At 38.5% G+C, this 26,429-nt stretch overlaps 1 protein-coding gene across 2 annotated transcripts; it reads left to right on the forward strand.

Moving 5' to 3' along the window:
- On the forward strand, nt 1–25,542 carry LOC113043507 (proprotein convertase subtilisin/kexin type 5-like). 2 transcript variants are annotated; one of them, XM_026202940.1, is made up of 16 exons: nt 1–268; nt 3,953–4,156; nt 4,547–4,615; nt 4,807–4,849; nt 9,235–9,380; nt 11,947–12,141; nt 12,997–13,083; nt 13,239–13,434; nt 13,957–14,180; nt 15,078–15,320; nt 17,582–17,827; nt 18,015–18,213; nt 18,743–18,948; nt 19,768–19,868; nt 20,031–20,202; nt 24,767–25,542. In XM_026202940.1, the coding sequence occupies exons 1-16, from the start codon at nt 61–63 to the stop codon at nt 25,165–25,167; spliced, it is 2,940 nt and encodes a 979-aa protein (XP_026058725.1). In that variant the 5' UTR covers nt 1–60; the 3' UTR covers nt 25,168–25,542. The 2 variants fall into 2 exon arrangements, with proteins under 2 accessions (XP_026058725.1, XP_026058726.1); XM_026202941.1 differs by lacking the exon at nt 12,997–13,083.
- Nucleotides 25,543–26,429: the final 887 nt, after the last annotated feature.

Here is a 26,429-nt window from a genome sequence, read left to right on the forward strand (position 1 = left end):
TGGCAGGGCAGGACTGACCCACTTGATTGAACGGTGTGTGAGTGTGTGTATGGCGAATAGATGCGCTATACAACTCCGCGAACGATGAACGCCGGTTCGACGCTCTTTATTTTATCATTATGCTGTTGCGGGTTAATTCAGTCCAGATCGCCGGCGCAGTCCTGTCCCAGCGGACAGTTCTTACTAAAAAATCAGTGCGTTTTATGCCATCCCTCCTGCACGGAGTGTAAGGGTCACGAGCTGTTCGAGTGCACCGCTTGTGGTTTAGGTAAGAGACAGTTCACCATTATATTCTGTAGTTTAACACTGAAATATCTACTGGATCAAACAGGTGCCTCGATTGGGACAATTCTTAGACCCGCTATCAGTGCGCATGCGCAGTAGAACGACTATTATTATTATAATGACGTGATGTTTTCAGAACGTTACCGCAACTATAAAATTCGAGCTATATTAAGTCATAGGAGTAAAAACTTATATTTGGAGCTGTTCCTGTGGGCAGTGACACTACTCGATATTTAATTTGTTTTGGCAATTGGGTGATACGATTCTGTGGTAGTATTGTGCAGGTTCACAAAGGGGTTTTCCAGCTCTAAGAGACAATTGGGAAGGCGAACCTCCCAGTCCTCTGAGCACAGCTGCTGCGGTGACACAAAGAAGCCGCTCTCACTATTTATCAACGTGACAAAGACTGCTGTACCTCAAAAGAGAGTTTGTATAGTGACCTCAGACATGAAAGGGCTTTGCGCACTTATAATTAGGCTACAGGAAGAGTTGAATTAAGGTCTTCTCCATAAATGAATCTATTATGATTTTGTGTAGTAGCCTAATCGATGTCACTGGGATAGTTTAACAGTAGACTTTAAACTGCAAAACATGGGAGTGGGAAAAGGTGAGACCACTTCCTTTCCAGCATTGTGAAAGCTGACAATGTTTCCGTTCTGTCCGGACATAGTTAAAAAATACCTCAAGTTATGCAAGGCAGCTATTGGAATTTTCTTAAGCCCCAGTCCCAGCAATCCATTTAGGATAAACGCGTATTCTTTGACCACAAGTTTGTTACGTGTAGGCTACAGTACATCTATTGTTATGTATTTATATGTGTGTGTGGGTGTGTGTTTTAATAACTAAACGTTGTCTGTAGGTTATTTTAGTTATTTAGAATCTTAGAGAAAACATCAAGGGAATGTTTATTTATTTATTTATTTTTTGGAACCTTGACATTTGAATGTTTTCTGAATGTTCTAAAACAAGGTTCTAAAACTGTGCCCAGAGAATGATAAATAAATAATGTTTTGAGAACACTATTAAAGACCAGACAACTTTGAACAAATGTTCTTTTAAGGTTACTTGAAGAACACTTGTTCAGAACTTTAAAATAATCAGAACTTTAAAATAATCTTTCCCGACTTTGAAAGTACATTAGCCAAAGATTTTATAAGGTATTTCTGTCATACATCATCATAGTCTGATGGCTTCCCCCAAAGCATGACAAAATACTACGGCTACCGTCAACTGTTTGTTTACCAAAATATCATCTTGTGTGTTTAAAGAAGAAAGAACCTCATACAGGTTTGGAACAATTGGAGTGTTTGTAATACGGTGACAGAATTTTTATTTTTGTGTCGCTTTACTGTCGCTTTAAAGCTGTGTCTGTTAAGTGCAGGAAGTTTTCCATTCTTTCTTTCATCAGATAAATCAGTTGGGTATTTGAAGAGCACTTCCTAACGTTGGAATTTTTTCTTTGAACACATTACTTGCACTATACAAAATGGCTTACAGATTTGTATAAGTATGTGTATTGGGACACACTTTGTCTGTATGTTTTTGTTAAGGCATTTCTTTTTCAGTTTCAATGGCAAAGAATTCTGGGCAAGGGGCAGTTCAATGAGAAATGTAAATCTATTCCATGAAAAACCTCTAAAGTAATAAACCATTACCATGTCCAGTGTTCAATGTAGATTATTCCAAGTCTTCAGATAAGATCGTAATTTAAAGGGATACTCCACCCCAAAATGAAAATGTTGTATTTAATCACTTACCCGCATGTCGTTCCAAAGCCGTAAAAGCTTTGTTCGTCTTTGGAACACAGTTTAAGATATTTTGGATGAAAACCAGGAGGCTTGTCCCATTAACTGCCAAGAAAATTACGCTGTTCAAAGTCCAGAAAAGTATGAAAGACATCGTCGGAATACTCAGTGATTCAACTGTAACGTTATGAAGCAACGAAAATTATTTTTTGTCCGCGAATAAAACAATAATAACGACTTTATTCAAAAATTTCTCTCTGCATCACCGCAGCACCATTTTGGAGAATATTCACTGAACGCAAGCAGCTAATGCTCTTCTGTGTTTGCCGTGCTGCACGGATGCGCTGTTTGCCGCGCTGCACGGATGCGCTGTTTTCGGTCAAATTAAAGCGTAAATACACGTCGAAAACTCATCCTTGTGTTGTGGCGGACACAGAATCGCGTATGGTTGAATAGAGTAATTATTTTTGTTTGCTTCTCGTACAAAAAGTATTCTCGTGCTTCATACTTTTCTGGACCGCGACACTGTTATTTACTTGGCAGTCTATGGGACAGTCACAAGCCTCCAGGTTTTTATCCAAAATATCTTAAATTGTGTTCTGAAGACGAACAAAGCTTTTACGGGTTTGGAACGACGGGGGTAAGGGATTAATGACAAAATTGTCATTTTGGGGTGGAGTATCCTTTTAAGTCATATTCACCGATCTTGCCATCCATTGTTGCTTATGAATGACAGCATATGGGTTTGGAACAACATGGGGGTGAGTAAATAATAATAGAATTGTAATTTTGTGGCTGAACTATTTCTTTAACAGTACAGAATGAATAAGCAAACACTGGTCTTTAGCAGCCCAAGCCGCTCTATTGAATTCTGTTCAGTAGGCGTTCATGGTTGCCATCCCTCCTTTTCAACCATCTCAAAGAAGAGCACTGTAAATCTTCACCTCTCTCTCCACAGCCCGAGGTGCTTGAAGGGGGAGGTCTCGCATCCATCAGTGTGTGACAACTATAACATTGCCAAAAGAGCCCAAACACTGTACATAGCCCTTGTTTATGTGTCCCAGTCTAGGCAAAACCTGTCGGCCAGATCCCTGCTACTGTTTCTATTTAAAGAAGAGTTCATGATAGACACAAGCAGATGTTGATATTCAGCTGAGTTTCAGTTTTAGTGACTGTTTGCAGAAAGAGTAAGCATTTAATGCAGCATTTTTTGTGTGTTTTTGAAAAAAAAAAAAAATGTTAATGTATGTTTACCAAGACAGCATTTATTTGATCAAAATATGGTAAAAACAGTAACTTTGTGAAATATTATTATAAACTATTACAAATGTGATATTGTTTATTTATTTGTAGAAGTGTAAAAGTACTAGGTGCCCATGCTAAATAAAAGTTTACATTTCGTAAATTAATAAATAAATTATACGTACATATATATATATATATATATATATATATATATATGTGTGTGTGTGTGTGTGTGTGTGTGTGTGTGTATTTAAAAGTACTTAAAAGTGTTTATACATCACAGTAATGATTTGTTGTGCTGCAACAACAATAATTACAAAAACAGAATAAAAAAAGCTCAAAAGTAAAATGTCCTGCTGCATTATAATAGTGACAACTAGGCTTTATTGTCATGAAAAGAATGTCCCAATAAACATGCTTATATAATCATGACATTCACCCTCAGCTGCTACTGTTGGAATAACTCCTGACCAATGTCATAATATTACCTGCTTGGAAAACATGCTGTAATTTATTAAGAGTAAACCAGTGATCCATATAGCCAGCAGTTTACAAAGGACATACAAATTCCTCGCAAACTGGATATTTTAGACCTCTTGGTTTGGTTTCTTTAGATTACATTGTCATTTGGATCATGTGTCCCCATGTTAAATGTATTTTGTGTGTGATGATTTCAGATGAGGAAGGGAAGGAGCGTTTCTTGTATCAGGGCCACTGCAGGCTTCACTGCCCACGAGAGTTTTATCCCGACCGAGAGCAGTACACCTGTCTTCCATGCATGCCTAACTGTGAGATCTGTGCTGACGCCAGTGTTTGTGCTAAGTGCAGAGAGGGCTACCATCTTCAGAGCGGCATCTGTCTGACAGTCCTGTGTGGAGCTGGTGAGTCTCTCTTTCTATTAAATGGATTGACAGGCCGCTTTAGATGACAGAATAGACCACTGCAGTGATGGTGTATTTTTGTAGGCCAACCTGAAGTTAGCATCACCCGGGTACCCTCGAAAGAAACTTATTTCTTTCTTTATGATAAACTTCACAGATGAGCACAGATTTTCTGAATTTATTTATTTATTTTTCTGGCTGTATTTTCATAATATTATATTACAGTATTTCTGATTTATGGATTGAAACCCCCCTCTGTAAAGTTACATTTGAATGCCATTTGGCCAATCAAAATTGAGGACAGGAACCAACTATTGTATAACTTCTAAACAATCATGTAACACACACACACACACACACATGATACTCACACTTTTGCTTGCACCACAGGTCAGGTTCAGGACCCGGATACACAAGAATGTATAGACTGCGGTATTGGCTGTAAAACATGTTCCACAGGTAAATAGCACACTTTTACATTTTAGTATTTTAACAGTGCAACTCATTTAGGTAGTATTATTATTATTCATTAATACTTGCATCCAATTGTTTTACAGTTGTTTGTTATTGACTTGTTTTATGCTAAGCAGTGACAAAAAAATAAGCAATGCATGGTTTAATAATCACTGCTTGTTTTTTATCCACAACAGATGATCCAGAGATTTGCCACAGCTGCACAGACGGCTACTTCCTGTAAGTTTCAATTGTATTTGAGAAATTGGTCTATTTCTGTTGCTGTCAGGTCTTTAATTAAATGATGATTTCCTGAAAATGTACACACTCTCAGGCAGGGTTGCCAGGTTTTCACAACAAAACCCACCCAATTGCTATACTCAAAACTATCCCAATCGCGTTTCGAGGGGCGTTCCCCTGTAAAAATCGCATTCTGGGGGGTAAAACACACGTTTTCGGTAGGAATCCTCCAGTAAAATTTGCATTCCCAAGGCTTAATATCACGCTCAACCCACAGACATGTAAAAACAACTTGCGGCAACAGTGTTAAAGTAGCCCAGTTCCGCGGGAAAAGCACCGACTTGGCAACCCTGCTCTCAGGCCATCCAAGATCTAGATGACTTTGTTTCTTCAACAGGACAGGTTTGGAGAAATTTTGCATTGCATCACTTGCTCACCAATGGATCCTCTGCAGTGAATGGGTGCCATCAGAATGAGAGTCCAAACAGTTAAAAACAATATTATGAAATATTTTGAAAGCAACAGTTTGAGGTTAAAAAAGTCTTAATGGTGAATTTGTTTCTTACAAACACAGATTTGTGCTTTACAAAATGGTCATTGATGGACTGGAGTCGTGTGGATTACTCGTGGATTATTGTGATGTTTTTATCAGCTGTTTGGACTCTCATTCTGACGGCACCCATTCACTGCAGAGGATCCATTGGTGAGAGAGTGATGTACTGCTACATTTCTCCAAATCGGTTCAGATGAAGAAACAAAGTCATCTACATCTTGGATAGCCTGAGAGCAGTGTTGCCAAGTCCGTGGTTTTCCCGCGTAACTGGGCTACTTTAACACTGTTGCCGCAAGTTGTTTCATGTCCGTGGGTTGAAGCGACCCCAATAGCGTGATATTTAGCCCCCCTCATCTACATTTTAGATGGCCTGCGGGTGAGGAAATTTTCAGTAAATTGTCATTTCTAGCTGAACTACACCTTTAAGCTGTGTTGAGGTCTTTTGGAGCGCATTGCAGAGATGCTATGAATAGAACAGAGGTTTGATTGTGTGTTGTGGCCTTCAGCTATTGTGTGCATCAGATTTCACCTTCAGTTCAGTCTCACGGCCAGTTACCTGAGATCCACGCTGCTCAACATGGAGCCTCCTCTTATGAGTTTTTCCCTCTACTCACTCAATCTGTCTTCTTTCCCTCTCTCCTCACTAATTTGAGCCCATCTCCTCTCCGCTCGGTTGAAACTGAAGGACTTTCTTTGCTCAGAGGGTTGGCGTGTCTGGTAAGAGAGTCCTGGATAATGAATGCCCACTCAGAGAGGAAAAGAGCAATGTTAATCCCCCCCGAACATTTCTGGTGCTTTCATTGTGCTTGTGCTGTTGTCATGGCAGCTGTTGTCCTCCGTCTCGCTCAAACATCTTGCTGAAGTCTTGAGTTCCAAAGCGAGGCACCTCTGTGTCTCAGACGGAGCACTTGATCAGCGCTTAACTACAGCAAGAAATGTGTTTAACATAGCGCAAAATTTTAGTTATGATTTAGCTTAATTCTTTTTATGATTTTAATACATGCAAAATTTTTGAAGACATCTACTTCTTCTTCTTAACTATATTGCTGCCATTTTCCACATTTTAGAATGACAATAAAGCCATCAAAACTATGAAATGACAAATAAACAATATGACCAAAAAAGCAAGCCAAAATGTTATATTTTTCTCAAAATCTGGGATCATAAAAAAGTTCAAATAAATGTATATTTTAGTTTTGTATAGAAATTCATAAATAAACACTACTAATGTGAAGAGTTTGTGTATGTGCCTGTACAGTAAAGAGATTTTTATTTTATTTGTAGAAATATAAATTTAGTTAAATGTGCAATGTTTGGCTTAAAGAAAATTACAGTGCTTATTATAATATGAGTTGTAATTATTGGAAAAATTATTTCTGGAATATGCTGTTCTACAGTTTTGGGGTTAGATTTTTTTTTTTTTAACATTTAAATTAAATATTTAAAACAGTAATATTTAAAAACTCTATTTTAATATATTTAAAAAATAATGAAAGGATTTTCAGAATCATTACATTAGTCTTCGGCGTCTTGTTATCCTTCAAAAATCATAATATTATGCCGATTTGCTGCTCAAGAAACATTTATTATCAGTGTTGAAGATAGTTCTGTTTCTTAATATTAAAAAAAATAATAATAATAATTGTCAAAATTGTTTGATAAATAGAAAGTCATAAAATTTGAAAACAAAAACACATTTATTTAAATTATATTTTTTATAATTGGTTGTCTTTACTGTCGCTTTTAATAAATGTAATGCATGCTTGCTGAATAAAAGTAAAAAACTAAATATTTTGAATGCTAGTATAAATGCTAATACACAGTATTAATAAAAAGCTTCTTGAAATGCTGAATTTATGTAATCTAAATGGAGCTTGGTAGTAAGGTTATCAAATATGATGAGTCCAGTCTGTTTTTCGAACTATTTCTGATAGTAAGGGAAAATAAACAAATACTGTATGTCCATGTTGTGCTTGAAATGTCAGTCTGTCTGTTTTAATGTTTTGTCGAGCAGCTCTGATGATAGTGTTATAAAGCTTCCAGCTGTCATTCCTTAAATAGTCCAGTTGTATATAGCAACACCGCAGGAAGTGCCTGGCAGGTGTTTTTCCTTCTTTGATAAGGAGAGACCAAGGTGCCATTAAATGATCTTTTAATCTGTCCCTCATTTCCTCTCTTATAACTTCACTGGATAATTATCAGTCAGTGCTCATAAACACTGCAGTCAGTCAGAAGATTGATTGGTTATTTAAAGATTGTGTTCTTTCCAAATGTTCCATACAACTGATTTAAGAATCATGATAGAACAATGACAGAAGACTTTAAACTATGATCTCTCAGTCTTGTGCTTTATTATATAGATCTGCAGTAACAGTGCTGCAGGCAGGTGCGCTGAGGTTTTGGGATGGTGTTCATTTCTCTGGTGTGGTTTGGCTTCTCTGGTTACTCTTTCTGTCGAAGCACTGAAATCTTCCGCCCCGGTCTTATATAATCTCAGCCTGCATTATATTCCTCACCCTGAAGGAGGAGCTTGTGGATCAGAACGTCTTTGATTCAATAGTAAGTCTGCTCTGAAGCTGCTCCAAAGTCTTTATAAGCAAGTTTTCAAACAGGTCTGAGTGAGTAGTGAGGCAACTAAATAGTTTTCACCAAACACTTTTGTGCGCTATATTTGAGTGTGTTACAGTATATACTCAAACTTTACAGTTCAACCAGCTGCTAAGTTCACTAACTTGAATTCAAACGAATTGAAAAGCTTTGATTCCAAAGTTGCGAATGTAATGTATGTGAAATATATCATAATGTTTTAAAATTATTTTGCTAATTGATTGTTTACAATGCATGTGTTAAAATTGCCGCAAAATTGAAATCGTAAAAAATAATTGACACAATTGTGACACTTTTAGTAAATTACCTGTGATTTAAAGCATGCAAACAAAATGTCGAGATATTTCCTTTCTGTCTCTGAGCAGAGTCACGTGACTCATTACAGTTACACGATTTTCAACGTGCGTCTAGGAATTTATTCGATAAATTGTAACTTTGGGGATTTCTGCTTGCCAAATAAAAAATGAATCCACTTTTAAGTGAGCATATATGATTTTTGTGTTATTATATTTGCATTTTAGAAATTTTATTCACAACTCATGTTTCCGATCTTGTATTTTATGCACATTTTGGGATATTAGACAGAAAATGCTGGATTGAAACCAACTAATGTTATTCTTTTCAGTGCAAACCAGTGTTATTTTTGTATAATTAAAATACTATTGTATTAGTTAGTAATTTGAATTAGTTTTTTATGTTTAGATTGATTTCAATTTGGGATATTTTTGTACATCAAATTAATCTAAATGAAAATTTCCCTTGGTGACTTCAATTAACATATATTTTATTTCAAGTAACACGTTTTTGTTTATAGTTATAGGTTTAGTAACCTGTAATAATGTTGCCTCGAATACACCAATTCTCTAAGTTAGACACAAATTATGCAACTTGTGGTTTTTAACGCGTACCCAAAGAAGGCAATAAACACAGTTTATTAAGAAATGAAATGGCTCCCAATGGTTCTGGTTGTACAATCTCAGTAAATTACGTTGGATTTCGGTCACCTTATGCATTCTCCACAACTGACCTGTAAGATTGCACAAAGCCATATGTTTTGACATTACCTTCTTGCATAATTCTTAGCTTCAGAGTTCCGTAATGGCTCATCTATGCATGTTTATTCTAGAAAACAGCCCTCAAGGGATATGTTGAAGTCCTGCTTAAAACAATGGAGTGTTTAGCTTCAATATGTGACAAGTCTATTGTTTGTTATCTCTGTGTGTAGATACAGACAGCAGTGTCGTCAGCACTGTCCCCAGAGGACCTACGAGGACCGCGGTAGAGGACTGTGCATCAGCTGCCCGGAGCAGTGTGTGGACTGCTGGAGCGATAGCCTGTGTCTCTCTTGTCAGTCTGGATACTTCCTGAACAGTGCGTGCACTACTTCCTCTGAGCGCCTCACTAAAGTTCACTCATCTTCCTGTCTGATAGCTAAAGCTGTTTCAGTCGCATTACTTTGGCTGGTTAAGTCCAGCCTATAGCTACAATTTAAAATGAATACTATTTTAAAGTCATTTTATCCCGTTGTAGAGAGCTAAATCATCTAGAGATGCTTGTGAAGAAACCCTGAGGGTCAAAACTCCAATGGGGCATTTATAATGAAACTTAAAGGGATAGTTCACCCAAAAAGGAACATTCTGTCATTAATTACTCACTCTCATGTCGATAAAAAATGTCTTAATTTGTGTTCTGAAGATGAACAATGGATTTGAAACGACATGAGGGGGAGTAATTAATGACAGAATTTTCATTTTTGGGTGAACTATCCCTTTAAAGGTTTTGCTGACATGCCAATAAAGCATAAATAAATTGTCGTAGAAATGGCAATATATTTATTAATATTTTATATAGATATAAACTAAGAATTGCAAGAAAAAGTCTGAATTGTGAGGAAAAAGTCAATATTGCCATTTTAAATTTATTTGACCTTTTAAATAGCTTCCATACTTTTAACTTAAGGGTATAGTTCACCCAAACATGTTCATGTTAACCCAAACATAAAAATTATGTAATTAATAACAAACCCTCATGTCGTTCCAAACCCGTAAAACCTCCTTTTATCTTCTGAACACAGTTTAAGATATTTTAGATTTAGTCCGAGAGCTCTCAGTCCCTCCATTGAAGCTGTGTGTACGGTATACTGTCCATGTCCAGAAAGGTAAGAAAAACATCATCAAAGTAGCCCATGTGACATCAGAGGGTCCGTTAGAATTTTCTGAAGCAACAAAAAATACATTTTGGTCCAAAAATAGAAAAACTAAGACTTTATTCAGCGTTGTCTTCTCTTCCGTGTCTGTTGTGAGCCCGTTCACTGGAGTGTATGATATCCGGTTTGCGAACGAATCACTCGATGTATCCGGATCTTCTTGAACCAGTTCACCAAATCGAAACTGAATCGTTTGAAACGGTTCATGTCTCTAATACGCATTAATCCACAAATGACTTAAGCTGTCAACTTGTTTAATGTTGCTGACACTTCCTTTGAGTTCAAACAAACCAATATCCCGGAGTAATGCATGCACTCAAACAGTACACTGACTGTCCGGTTCTTCCGGACAGTTCGATTCAGTAAACCGGTTCTTTTTCGTTCGACGTAATGGCGTCATTTGCGATGATTGCCCTTGATTCAAGCCTTCGGTTTACCCGCACCCATAACACTAGCACAGAATCAGTTCATTATCAATCACCAAAAGAATCAGTTCAGTTCAGACGCTCTGTGTGTCGGTCTGCTTCACGCTGAATCACACATGCGCAGTATCATCAGCTCCTCGGTTCACGAATCGGACGCATCTGACAGAAACGGTTCTTGACTCGTGAACGAGTCATTATCTGGCTCGGCTCAGTGTTCATCTTCAGTTCTCACTTCACAGCAGTTCAGTCAGTGTACTGTTTGAGTACATGTATTACTCCGGGATATTGGTTTGTCAGCCACATTAAAAAAGTTAACAGCTTAAGTCATTTGTGGATTAATGCGTATTGGAGACAGGAACCGTTTCAAACGATTCAATTTGATTTGGTGAACTGGTTCAAGAAGAGACGGTTACATCGAGTGATTCGTTCACGAACCGGATATCACAAACTGCAGTGTTTTGAAATCTCACAACAGACCCAAAATAGAAGACAATGATGAATAAAGTCGTAGTTTTTGCTTTTTTTGGACCAAAATGTATTTTCGAAGCTCAAAGAAATTCTAACTGACCCTCTGATGTCACATGGACTACTCTGATGATGTTTTTCTTACCTTTCTGGACATGGACAGTATACCGTACACACAGCTTCAATGGAGGGACTGAGAGCTCTCGGACTAAATCTAAAATATCTTAAACTGTGTTCTGAAGATAAATGGAGGTCTTACGGGTTTGGAACGACATGAACATGAGGGTGAGTCATTAATGACATAATTTTCATTTTTCAGTGAACTAACCCTTTAAATCGGGAGAAAATCCATTTGTTGTCCATTCATTTACTGAAAGTTAAAAAAATTTAGGAAATGTATATATTTTGTGTGTGTGTGTGTGTGCCTTAAATTTAATTTAGTTGGTAATTATGTAAATAGGGGGGGGGGTGAAAATGCCTGATAGAGCATTGCATGTACTTCACAGAAGGATATTGTGTACAGCAGCACTGCTTCTCTCACTCATTTGAATGGGAAATAGAAGTGGAATGCAAATATAGTTCATGCAAAATCAGTGCAGGTTACTGATGTGTTTCTGAAACAGAGGTTCATTCATGCAAATCCATGTTTTTTGGTTTATAGACGCCTACTTCTTCCTGAATCTTACTACAGTAATATACTAAGAACTATCACAATTGTTTTATCACCCGTGAACAGCTAGTGTTTAAAGTGTTTTTCTTTTTTTTAAGTCTCTTATGCTCTTTATTATATTATATTTTAGTGTAAATCACTAAACACTAAAATTCTCTTTGCATGAAAAAGACGGCACCTGTGTGAAGGATTGCCCAGCAGACACATTTAAAGACTCCAGAGGGTGGCGCTGTCAGCCCTGTCACAGCTCCTGTCTGACCTGCCATGGCCCTGGACTGAGGGACTGTGACCGATGCAGTGGCTGGAGCCGCCCGGTTTACGGGAAGTGCCCGGTGATCAGCTGCCCGGAAGGCCAATATGTTGATGGTGAGAAAGAACTCCTGCCAATTAACATGAGAAAGAAACAAAAAGGAAAAGTCCACCCTCTGTTGCAAACTTGCTGCTTAGGTTTAGATTTGCTTATGTCTGTTCTAGTTGGTGTAATACTGTGCTCTGCTGGACATCTGGTAGTAATACAGTACATAATGGTGATAATTTAGCAGGCATTTTTTTTATTATTATATTGAAAATGTGATTATAGAGTTATAAAAAAAGGCAGAATAGTTTTGGAGGGCTGTAAACATTCCACTTTTTTTAGCATTTTAACTCATATCTAATAAGAAAGTATAAAGGTTTAAGTTAGGAAATATTCTAATTAGTCACTTATATTATCTTAGCAGTAAGAACTGGGGTTTGTGTGACAATCTCTGTAAAACTGCTTTGGAAAACCAATAAAAGACATATTTTCAATTTAATATAAAGTAAATCTAATATTTTTATTGCACATTGGCATGCATACGTGAGAATACAATAGACACCAGTGCTATGGTATTATCATTTATGTACTATTATAGTATTTATTATTATGACTATTTTTTTTATATTTCCATTCTAACTTCATTTTAGGTTTTAGTAATGTTATGTGCTCTTGTCATTGTTATATATATATATATATATATATATATATATATATATATATATATATATATATATATATATATATATATAGCTTTAATTTATTTTTATTAAAGCAACAGTTCTCATTTTCATTCAAGGTTTGAAATTTGACTTTTTTCATTTCATTTCATCAATTTCATCAAGGTTCTTGGCATTTAAAATTTTGAAAACCAAGGTAGCAGATTAGAAAAACTAAGCGTTATAATAATCATGTCTTTTTTTAAGGGGAAAGTCGCACTTGCCGTTACTGTGATAGATCCTGCTTGACGTGTTACGGTCCCAAGGCTCAGAATTGCATCACATGTGCTACCGGTAACGTATAGGTTAGCTTTCCTTTCCCTCCCACCTGATAAACAGACGGCCAGAGTTCCCTTTTAATTAAACCCTGCTTCAAAAGCACTTGCTAAATAAATAAGACATTTGCCTACTAAATAGGTACTTTGCACCTCTGTTTGCTTTCTCAACAGGATACATGTTGGAGCAGGAGGCTGTGTGTGTAGAGCGCTGTCCTCTGGGCTTCTATGCGAACAGCTCCAGTCTTCTGTGTGAGAGGTGTTCTGCGAACTGCGAGGCGTGTGAGAGCAGAGACGAGTGTGTGAGCTGTACCACAGACCCTTACCAGCTCTATCTGTTCCAGGGCAGCTGCTGGTCAGAGTGTCCAGAGTGAGTCGCTACGGCTGAAACATCCCAAACGTGCTTTACAGGGAAAGATTTGGACAGTTATAATATATCTATATTTTAATATAAACATAAATATAAAACATTTATGGATCCGTAATATTGCATTGATGTTAGATTTGACTTTGAAGCCTTAATATTGTTGAAATATTTACTATGCAATATGAAAGCATTTATTTCAATTTATTATCAATCGATAGACAGAGAGAGAAAGAGAGAGATGACAGTTGTGTGTGCATTACCTGCTGCGTCTGTGCATCTCAGAAAACCATAAGAAATATATATATATATATATATATATATATATATATATATATATATAGTACTGGGTGGATTACTGATTCCAGATTACATGACAAAAATTGTAGTTAGTAACATAAGCCATTACATATATATGTAAGAAAACTTAGCAATACAGCATACTTTGTATTTAGTCCTGGAATTTGTGTGAATGTATTAATGAATTCAAGATGGAAAACAAACTTGTATGTCTTGTATGTCATGCAGAGGTTACTTTGAGACTGAGCTGGGGACATGTGAACCCTGCGATGAACTCTGTCTGACCTGTGATGGCACAAGCTCGCAGTGCCTTTCATGTCGAGAAGGCCTTCATCTGGCCAATGGGGCGTGCAGACAAAACTGCGGCCCCATGAGCTATGTGGCAGAAGACGGCACATGCAGACGCTGTGCTCCTCACTGTGACGTGTGCACAGATTTTTCCACATGTACAAGTGAGTGATTGTAACAACTGAGATCCATTTAAAAGAGTACTAACAGATACATCCAAGTGAGCAGTAGTCGGGTTTCCATCCAAAGTTGCGAATTTGATGTGTGCAAAATTGGAATATCGCATAAAACATTTGCGAACAAGCACCGCTCCCGTCCAAAGAGTCAAAGAGAACAAAACCATTCCTTCCTGATAAACTGGCACTATACATCACTAAGAAAAGTAGAATAAGCTATTGAATATAATAATTTTCCTTTATAATAAATTGCTTGCACCTCAGAATGAGCAGACGAAATAATGAATGCAGTTATTGCTTTCGGAGATGGATGCTGCTTTTTGGGAAGGCAGTCGTTCAACAGTTCTGGGAGGCAAATATACAGAAATACTTTGAGGACAGACTTTTCTTGGGTGACCGGATTTCCGGATGACCAAATAACAACATTTTTCGTTTACCTCTTTACGGTCACGAGTTGCCGATTTACTGTCACATAACGCAAAGTCACATTACTTTTTTGATGCGCTTGGAAGAATTTATTCGCAAAATGCATTTCCAGCTCCCATTATTTGCATTAACCCTTTTTCAAACAAAGTCAAAAACCACCTCAAGCGAGAGTAAAAACTTTTTTTTGTGAAAGCATTTTTATTCTAAATTCAGCATTTCCATCAGTCGATTCTGATGCGATACTTCAAAATGTACATAAAAGCAGGGTGATGGAAACCCAGCTAGTGACACTTTAATGGAGTTATATGGAACTTATCTTCCTTTTATATTATCTTGTATACTATCTATTTAATGTGGAGTTATGTGTACAGAACATATTTGGATTACTTTGAATTTCAGTGGAAATTAGAGTACACTGAATTTGTAATCTACTACTTTTGTGTAACTATTTAATTTCAGGGTGCAGTTTTCTCTATTTGCTCTTAAACGGGGCATGCAAGGCCATCTGTCCAAAGGGTTATTTTGAAGACTTGGATCAGGGCATCTGTGTGAGCTGCCACTCCACCTGTGCCACCTGCTCTGGTCCTCTCTCTGATGATTGCGAGACATGTTCTGCCCTCAACCCAAAACTCTACGAGGGCATGTGCTTGGAAGAGTGCCCAGCGGGAACATATTACCAGACCTCTGATAAGGAATGCCAAGGTGAAGTATTAGCTGTTGTTATACCACTAATTCACAAAACCATTATAAATCCTGGTTAGTGTAGGTTCCACAAGTTTTATGTGTAATCTCTAGGGTATGCTCATAGTGTGTGGCATGTACATTTCGTAATCAGAATAGTATGCATGTAGCCAAATTTTATAAATCGTACACACTTTGCACCATGGGTTTTACCAGGAGACGCCAACACCCATTACAGAGTACACTTGAGCTAACAAATCACAAATAACTGGAGGAAGCAATTAAACTCTCAAAGCGAATCAGGTGACCGTACATATCCTCAAAGGTAATGGTTATGGCACATATGGAGAGATTGAGTTTTAGCAAAAACAACTAAAACAAATTAATAAGTGTCAGAGGATTAGCAAAATGGCAGATAAACACTTAGGGGGCAGGGGGCGTATAATTTTTGCCAAATTTCAAACTGATTTTGTGCAAAGTCTGCTGCTTCAGTATTTGTAGATATTTACCCATGTTATAGCCATTGGTATACTAAAAAACTATGATAAGCATATCATACATTTTTAAGGCTTTTATTGGCAAAAAATTTATAATGAATCAATATTTACAGTGTTGAACCTTGTTCTGCATAACCTCTGCAATTCGCTCTGGCATGCTGGATATTAGCTTCTGGGCCAAATCCTGACCGATAGCCATCCATTCTTGCAGTGTTTTTGGGCAGAATTATGGGAGAGCCCACTCCTTGGATGTTCTCAGGATGCTTCACTGTTGGCACAACACAGGACTCATGGTGGCGTTCACTGTTTCTTCTCCAAACAATCAATTTTCCAGATGTCGCAGGGCACTTCATCGGGGAAAATAACTTTGGAACAGTCTTCAACTGTCCAATCCTTGTACTTCCTGCAGAATTTCAGCCTGTCCTTGACATTTTTCTTGGACAGAATTGGCTTTTTTGCTGCCCTTCTTGACACCAGGCCGTTGTCCAAAAGTCTTGGCTTCAGTGTGCGTGCAGATGGTCTCACACCGACCTGCTGCCATCCCTGAGCAAGCTCTGCACGGCTTGAGACACGATTCTGTAGCTGCCTCCTCAGGACGAGACGTTCTGGTGTTTGCTGGACACTCTGGGACGTCCCAGACTCCTTCACCGCAGTCAAACCTCTCTCCTTGAAGTTGGTCTCTGTGATTTTGCCAAGTCAGACATGTTCCTGGATCAACATATTTTGTTGATCCTGGATCAACATTACTGTCCAAAAATATAGACTTTACCCAATCCCCACTCCTACACCTAAACTTATCAAAAAAAGTGTATTCCTAAAATCAGCGTGAAACGATAGCTAATTAACAAGAGTGTAGAAGTGCCTAACCCTGATTGTAAACCTAAAACTGACATTTCCTGAAAAGCTATACCTCAATTCTGATTGGTTGTTTGGAATGTTGTTCCAGGATCAACAAGGATGTTGATCCAGGAACATGTTGTACTTGGTTAAATCACGTTCACCACTTGAAGTTCTCCATGATTCGGTAAATGGTTCTTTAAGGTGCAATATTCTTTAAAGCAATTTCCTTGCATGTGATGCCATTTTGATGCTAATCAATGATGGCTGGACGTGTTTCTTTGGAGAAAACCATTGCTAACCAGAACACAATGATTGGAAGTGCTTCTTCCTTACTTTTACAGCAATCAGTCTGCTCTTACAATCTAGTTAGTATGACAGTGATTTCACCTGACTAGTACTCATTCACACTTTCACATGTGCTGCTGATATGATTACTCAGTTAATGTTAGCTGGTCATTTTGTGTCAGGATCAAAAAACTCAAAACTGTATTTTTTTTTTTTTTTTTTGAAAAGTACATTTTTTGGCCAATGAAGCTTTTAGCAATTATTTAAAATGCATCTGATTACTCTCCACAATAGTCTAGAAACAATGTGAATAAACAACGCAACAGCTTAAGCAGCAAACTTTGCAAAACACAAAATTTATGTCACTGCCAAAACTTTTGAGAAAAATAGTGCAGACACAGAATGAAAGTTGGACAAAACAAAGATTAAAATTTCTAGTACTCATGCACACTTTAAAAAAAAAAATTAAATGGAGTATACTTCAAAAGGCTATGTGCTCGGCTCTACGTGTACAAAAATAGAAATTAACCCTTTGTTTAATTTTGTGTCAAAATTAAAGTATTTGATGATTTATTTTGTTATTTATTTGCAGTAACTGAACACAGTTATATAATTTTGATCATTTAGAACATTATATATGCCCCATATTTGGCTCCATAGAGTGTCACCAGACCTGTGCACGCTGTGAGGGTCCAGAACCCACCCAGTGTCTGCAGTGTGAAAAGGGTCTGGTTTTGGATCCCAACACCATGATGTGTGGAGTTACTGGAGATTCGGACTGCCCACCCAAAACGTTCCTCCAAAGCAACCAGTTCACTTGCCAAGCATGTCATCAACTCTGCCAGTCCTGCGAAGGCCCAGGCCCCTCTGACTGCCAGACCTGCGCTCTGCCCTACTATTTCCACAGTACGAATGACCTGAAACTCACATTATTGCATTTCTTTTGTTAAGAAAACAATGACATTGATTGTGGTGTTTGTAATATTGATTTAAAGTGTTCATGAGTTGTGGTTTGGCTTTAAATCCTTAATTTGGATCTTGTTTTACAGGTTGTACAAGTAACTGGTTTAATGGGGACCTGTTTGTGTTCCAGATGGTTCGTGCGTGAGCAAATGTCCCGTAGGAACTTACGGTGCCCATGAGGAGGCTGATGGTGTAGAGCTGGGTTTCTGTATGCCCTGTGATCATGTGTGTGCCACCTGTACCGGGGCGTCTCCCAGAGACTGTCTGAGCTGTGCACCAGGCTACCTTCATCTGCTCTCTCATCTCTGCGTCAGCCACTGTCCCACTGGGTAAGATCTTCTCGCACACACACAAATGTCTATGAGGGGTGTGTCCTCTTTCAGAAGGATATTGTGCCCTGCCACACTGCATAAGATCAGGAATCAATTGAGGGACATGATGAGGAGATGTTGCCCTGGCCTCCAAGATTCCCCAGATCTTAATCTGATTGAGCATCTTTGAGATGTGCTGGACCAACAGTTCTGAGCCATGGTGGCTTCACCTTACAACTTCTAAGACTTAAAGGAAATGCTGATAATGTCTTGATGAAAACATAGGACAGGACTTTCCTGTAGCTCAAACAATAGAGCATGATGCCAAGGTCATGGGTTCGATTCCCAGGGAAACCAAGAGCTGCTAAAATGTAAATGTGGAGCTGAAAAGCAAATTTATCTGCCAAATGCATGAAAAAAGGATCTGCGTTCACTTTATCAGAGCTGTGCACTAGCATCTCATTTCCCAGTAATTTACTGCCTTCTTTTCACTGTCTGTATATAATAACAAGACCTGTGTTTCTTTCACCTGATGTGCCTTCCTCAGGTACTTCAGCACAGGGGAGGGCTGCGAGAAGTGTGACCGTTCCTGTGAGCAGTGCTCGGGCCCAGGGCCGGACGCCTGCAGGGTGTGCACACCTCCTCTGCTGGACCTGCAGGGCACCAGGCAGTGTGTGGATCAATGTCCGCAGCGCTTTTATGAGAGCAAGCACAGCTGCAGACAATGCCACACCAGCTGCAAATCCTGCACAGGTATTTCTCTTATATTACATTTTATGAGTAACACCAACATATTTCATTATTATCATTATATGGCCTCCCTTGTTTGATCACAAAATGTTATATTGACTAGTCAGCAAACAGAACCATATCTATCTGTCTATAATAACGTTTCAGTGTGCTAAAATGCATGACATAGAATTAGCTATTAAATAAAATATCTTGACTTATTAGGTACTATGCTACTAGTGTTAATTACATTCCAGTCTAAAATACATTTTCTGTGTTCACTACAAATAAAGGTCAATCAGAAAAAGCAACATTTTTACATCCCTCCCTTTTTGTTTAGAAAGGCAAAAATAAGTATTACATTAATAAACTTATTATGGAAGTAAAGGTGGCCAATCTATAAATGTTAAACCTTTCAATCTTCCAATATTTCGGTCAGATTTTGGTTTGCGCTCTGTGCTGTGACATGAATATTTGTCCTCATTAGAATTACTAAACTAGCCGAACCAATTTAAAAAAAAGAGTGAGCACAAAAATTTATTCTTTCATAATATGACTTAAGAAATGTAATACTTTCGTATACAGACCAATTCTCACTATTAAATAGTTGCTTATTAGCATGCTTATTGACATATTGGCTGTTTAATAGTACTTTTAAAGCACATATTCTGCATGGCCATATTTTACATTCCTAATCCGACCCAATACCTAAATTTAACAACTACCTTACTATAAATAAACAGAAAAATTAGGACCTCAAACGAACTCCATATTACCATCTCTTTAAATGAAACAGTTGGTGTCTCACCCTTTCTCTTCTGAGTGATTCTGTGTTGTCTGCAGATAACACTCCTCAGGGCTGTGTGACGTGTGACTGGGGCAGCGTCCTGCAGGATGGGGTGTGTTACCCTCACTGTGAGGAGAGCCGATATTATTCGCAGAGTGTAAGTGCTGATGACAGAGTGTGTGTGTGGAAGTTTATGCCTCCATTCATAGTAGCATCTGATCATACTGCTATTTTTGTCAAAAGATGAAAACCATAAAAATATTAATACTTTCATCTAAAAATAGAAGCAACAATATTTTGTATTTTTCAATGGCATTAGGGAGTTTGTGAACCCTGTGACGAGTCCTGTAAACATTGTTCCGGCGCCGGGCCCCAGAGCTGTCTTACCTGTCATCCAGATTTCGCCCTTCATGCCCCTGACAGTCAATGCTTGCCCTGCTGCCAGTCTGGGGAGAAGAACGAGAAGTGTTGTCTTTGCGATTCAGGCTCAGGTACTTTCTACTTTAAGCATGGGTTTGTTTGTGAACATATTAGTTCACCCAAAAAAAAAAAAAAATTTGCAGAAAATGTACACAATCTCTGGCCATTCAAGATGTAGGTTAGTTTGATTCTTCATCAGAACAGATTTGGAGAAATGTAATGGTATATCAGCAAATGGATCATTTGCAGTGAATGGGTGCCGTCAGAATGAGAATCCAAACAAGCTGATAAAATCATCACAATAACTCAAAACAAGCCCACATGACTCCAGTCCATCAGTTAACACTTTGTGAAGCAAAACGCTGTTTAATTGTAATAAACAATTCCATGAAGATGTTTTAAATGTCAAACTGTTTGAGGAAAATATGCTAAGATAAATTTTCAGATGAAGAAACAAACTCATCTAGGGCAAAAAAAAAAAAACTAGCGCAATTTCTTTGATCGATTGTTCGATTAAATTTACATTTTGATTTAATTTAGATTTTAAAATAATCGATTTTGACACACACAGACATGTTTTACAGTCATAAATGCATTCATATTTCCAAAAGAAAACCAATCAGAGCTTTATCAAAAAGTTGTAACATGTCTCTAGAACAGACATAAGTCAAAATAATCACTAAGTAAAGGTTTGACAAAAAAAATAAAAATAATAATAAATAAATATATCCCGTGTCCAGGGATTTTTTTTCTTTTTTGCCATGCATTGGTCATAGAGTTCACTGTAGCGGTGCCTCTGGTGTTGAAATATATTTGTTATACATTATACAGGTTCACACATACTCCGTCTGCAGTGCGTATACAGTTTGTCTATGCGGTACAGAAGCAGCAGAAAGAGTGCATTATTGTAACGCGAAAGCACATTAAAATAAAGCGCGAGCACAAATCTCTCCGCTCACATGCAGATTTCCTTTGCTTTGTCACAAAACCAGACATGCGTGCTGCTCTTGCCTTGAGAGAGTGCACGCACTTAAAACGTGTCTCCTCTCGCTCAAACTGCGTCCTGTGCACTTACAACTCCCTCTATGCTCATGTGCTAGATATTAATTCTTTTCACACCTTTATATTTCTGTCCTTTTCCGTTCACATCATTCACATCTTTTACCGTGTGCAGTGTGAACATTCTGATCCGTTAACAAGGGCTCTGAAAAAATATGCATCACTGACAGAGTGTGTGAACCTGGAGTTACGTAGGCATATGCCCAGTCCATTCTCTCACAAAAATCAACCTCCCAAAGGAGTATGGCACATTCCTTTAGCAAGAATGCTACCATGAAACTTCCACCACACCGCCAATGGGATTGTGCTATACACCTCCTGCCTGGCACCAAATTACAGAAGGGAAAAGTATACTCATTATCGATCCCGGAGCACAAGACCATGGATTAGTACATCCAAGAAGCACTTCAACAAAGGGTTCATTTGATTATCAACCTCTCCGGCAACTTCTAGCTTGTTCTTCATGGCCAAGAAGCATGGAGGATTTTGACCTTACATTAACTATTGCAGTCGCAACTCCCAGACGGTAAAGTTTGCTTACCGCCTGCCTTTAGTACCAGAGGCACTCGAGGAACTGCATGGAGCTCACCTGTTCTCAAAGCTAGATCTCCGCAGTGCCTATAACCTAATCTGCATTCTTCCGGGAGATGAATGGAAGAGCGCATTCATTACTCCATCTGGACATTATGAATGTCAGGTTATGCCGTACGGGCTCTCCATCATTCCACAAATTCATAATAGTCTACATAGACAATATCTTCATTTACTACTCCAATCTCGCAGACCATATCAACCATCTGAAACAAGTACTTAGCAAGCTCTGGCAATATCATCTCTTTCTGAAATTAGAGAAATGTGAGTTCCAACCTTCCATCCAGTTCCTCGGCTACATCATCATGGCAGAAGGTATCCAGATGGATCGTACCAAAGTGGAAGCGGTGAAGAATTGGCCACAACCTCCTAACATCTAGGATCTTCAGCACTTGCTGGGGTTTACAAACTTCTACTGTCGATTCATCTGTGGCTACAGTGAGCTCTCAGCTCCCTTGACCTTTCTCATATGCCAGAAATCTAAACACCTCAGTCTTTCAGAAGCTAAAAGCTGCCTTCTGCAGTGCTACAGCTCTCTTGCACCCAGAGCCCACAAGATCCCTCCTTGTAGAGGTGGACGCTTCATCTCTGAATAGGAGCAGTGCTATCCCAGCGGAAATGGGAGCCCCGAGTACTTCATCCATGTGCCTACTTCTCGAAGAAGCTATCCCTAACAGTTTAGAATTTTGACATTGGCAAACAAGAACTGCTCACCATTAAGTTGGCCCTCAATGAGTTGTAGCACTTGGCTGAAAGGAGCAAATCATCCATTTGAGGACTTCAACAACCATAAGAACTTGCAATACCTTGCTGATGCTTTATCAAGGTGGCCCAGGATGTCACCCGATTTGTGAAAGGATGCTCAGTCTGTGCCATTATTTCAACACCCTGTCATCTACCTGAGGGCAAACTAGTGCCACTGCCAATTCCGCATCAACCCTGGTCTCATCTAGGAGTTGATTTTGCCACTTCCCTGCCTCTAACTGCTTTACCAGCATCTTCATTGAAGTAGATACATTTTCCAAGACCTGCAAACTCATTCAGCTAAGGGGTCTACCTACCACCCTTGAAACTGAAGAGTGTCACAATGATCAAACCACGAGATCCAAGTGTGAAGTAAAAATGGTTTATTTGTAACTCAGATAGCCAGCAATGAGAACGTAGGAAGACAATGGCATGACCCCAGATGAATCACGTCCAGACCACTCAATCAGCAGCAGTTACTCAAACCCAGCTCGGGAATCCCAGGCGGGCGAGGAATAAGGTCCAGAGAATCCCAACTGGAGGGACAGGAACACTACTAGACAAGAGAGACAGACAAAAAATCAACGAACCAACAACACGAACAGGATGCCAGCCAAATTTAAAGGCAGCGCAATTGAGTTGCAGCTGGTGCTCATTACCCCAGCTGCTGCTAGTTAACAGACGCACACAAGACGCACTGACACATGAACCGTGACACAGAGGCCCCCTTCAACCAGGTCTTCTGACACTTTGGCATTCCAGAGGATACAGTGTCGGATAGAGGGCCTCAATTAATCTTCAGGGTCTGGTGCTAATTTTTCTGACTGTTGGGAGTTTCGGTGAGTTTGTTTTCTGGATATCACCCTCAGACAAATGGCCAGACTGAGCGGAAGATTCAAGTGATCAGGTGCTATCTCAGGGCCTACTGTCACCACCAGCAAGACAATTGGACCAATACCTTTCTTGGGCCGAGTATGCACATAACTCACTTCGTCAAGAGTCCACAGGCCTCACTCCCTTTCAGTGTATACTTGGCCTCCAACCACCACTATTCCAATGGCCAGGAGAACTGTCCAAAGTCCCATCCATGTATGGATTATTGGTTCAGAGAGAGTGAGAGGGTATGGAACTTGGGAATCTCTCTTCCAGCCAAGTGATCGAGTTTGGCTCTCCACTCGGGACATCCACCTACAACTACCCTGCAAAAAGCGGGGTGCCCTCTACATAGGTCCCTTCAACATCTTGAGGCAGATAAATGAAGTAACTTATGAACTCCAGGTACCCTGACAATACCTTATTTCACCAACCTTCCATGTGTCCTTACTCAAACCTGTCACTGCTCCTGTTCACCATCATTCCATTGTGGATAAATTATAACCCCATGTGAATTTACACATATAGTACTGAGAAATTTAAAAAGTGTTATGTTGTGCCCCGCTTTCCCCCTGCATTTTGAATGGCCTGAGAGTGAGTAACATTTCTGCAGATTTCAGTTTCTCCGTGAACAGTTTTTTTTAGTAAAGTTTTAGTAAATTTCGAAATTAACATTAAGATTAGTAAAGGCTTTAATAGTTTCCGTTTTTAATTCATGCTAACTAATATATTTAACTAATGTAGTTAACTTAGGTTAAATAATGAAGCTGTTTACTAATTTTACTCAAACTTACAGCCCTAAATGGGCAGTTTTGGGAAATCAGAATCATTTTAGTGAATTGTTACATTTGCATAGTAAAAAAGAAAAAACCTTCGCAAACAAGTACTGCATTTAGATTTTAGTTTATTTGGTCATACTTTAAGGCCAAATTGTTTCCATTAGTAAACTATTACAGAGCCAGTAAGATGAAAATTCTAAGCTTCCTATCACTGTTTATAAGTCCTGTACAATAGGTTTAAATCCATCCAAGGTTAAAAAACATTGTCATTTTGTCAAAATATCATTTTAAAATTACCTCAATTCTAAGAGATCCCCAAACGGTTCGCACAAAGCTGTTCAAAAGATTCAGTTTCCTTAAAACATTTGGTAGCATACTGTGTTCTGATTGGTCAACTGACATAGTCAGTTTTGATTGGTTGTTCCGCACACAACTTCATGGTAAACAATGCGTTAGCATCTTTTAAGGGTCCCTTATTGGTCCCTATATTAAAGAGTTAAAGATTTTATTTTTTATTTGACAAAACTCTATTTTAATTGTTATTAATTAATGTATTTTACATTTTTATTAAATGTGTTTTTTTTTACAGCACTGTGTCTTGAGGCGCCTGTACCAAGTATAAGTCAGGATGAAGCTATTCTGAGGTCCCAAGCAGTACAGCATGCATCTGTAGCTTTACCTGCCACTCTGCTGCTAGCTGTAGTGCTAGCACTAGTTGTGTTTGCTCTGGTACAGGCGAGGGCCAAAAAAAGGTTATGCTGGAGACGGAGTTATGAACGACTGAGCGGGGTAGCTAGAGAACAGCCCAGTCCTCGGCCCATGCCACATGGAGTACCAGAACCAGAGGACAGTGGAGACGAGGTGGACGTGGTCTACACCAGTCAAGACGGATCCGTGTATCGACGCTACGGTTTCATTCACGAGCCAGACACGGAAGAGGAGCTGGACGAGGACGACGCGAATGTGAACACATATTTCAGCAGAACCTAAAATATGGTAACTAACGAGTCACAGTCTACTAATTCTTTAAATGCACACTTCTGTAGTCAGAACTCACTGGATTGAAAGATGGAAAAGATTAATGATTAATCAATACATGATTACATCTTTATATGTGCTTTCCTGATACATTTATTCTTATATATTGTATATATTTCAGAATTAAGAATATTGCTGTCAGTGTCCATGTGGATTACTTTTATGTTATTGTAATATAACCGTTTCCATAATGTAATGTAATATTTGATAATGTTGTTAATGACAGTTACTATAAAGTGGTACCAAACTTTGGGGTAGGGGTTGATTAAAAGGTGACAGATAGTTTATTGTTTTTTTTTGTTTTTTTAATAAAGAATATTAAATCAATTTCAGAAAAGTAATTTTCCATTTCATCATTCCAATTTTCCTCTTTATTATATGTTCCGCTGAACATTAAGTCTTAATAATTCAGTTACAATAAAGCATAATACCACAGACTGTAGAAACCATCCTACATTTCATCTTACGACCATTTCTCACAATTGCTCATCCACGAAAAGCAACCTCAGCGTGTTAGATGCCCAGACACGAGGCAACAATCAAGACTGTCATCCGGCGTTGGGCAACAAACACAAACCAGAAATCACAAGTGGAATGAGCACTCCTCAAACTCGTAGAACACTTCTGTAGAGAGAGCAGAACAGTTGAACCACTCGCAACTTTTCCCAAGATGTTTGGAACATATCTTTTCTTCTCAGAATTGTGATATGAACTTGCAATTGCGAGTCATAAACTCATAAAATAAGACTGGCTATTTTCTTACAACTACATTTTATATCTCATAATTCTGAATTTACAGCTCCATCTGTATCAAATGTTATGAGGTGATTCATGAATGCTATATGGGGGTTATTTCATGTATGTTATATTTGCAGCAGCAGTATTTCTTACATGCTCACAGCAGCATATTGTGGATGTATTGGCAGTAGCAAGTCTCTGTACTTGCTCTGCTGTAGGATCAGCAGCAGATGCATAGCAGATGTATTCTGCCAAGACCAAATACATTTACATTGTCATGTACATTACCATGACAATCCCTCCAAGAGCTGACATGACAGAACTACTATTTAAGTGAAAAGATGAAAACTATTAGCATTACTAATAATTGCAAGCGTGGCCAGCACCTGTCTGTGGTGACAAAATGTTAGTCTGTTAAAATTATATTGACAGAAATATGCAGTATATATCCCTTTAAAAAGATAAAAAACTTTGCA

This window comes from Carassius auratus, chromosome 25, assembly GCF_003368295.1.
Source record: "Carassius auratus strain Wakin chromosome 25, ASM336829v1, whole genome shotgun sequence".
In the NCBI taxonomy this organism is placed as follows: domain Eukaryota; kingdom Metazoa; phylum Chordata; class Actinopteri; order Cypriniformes; family Cyprinidae; genus Carassius; species Carassius auratus.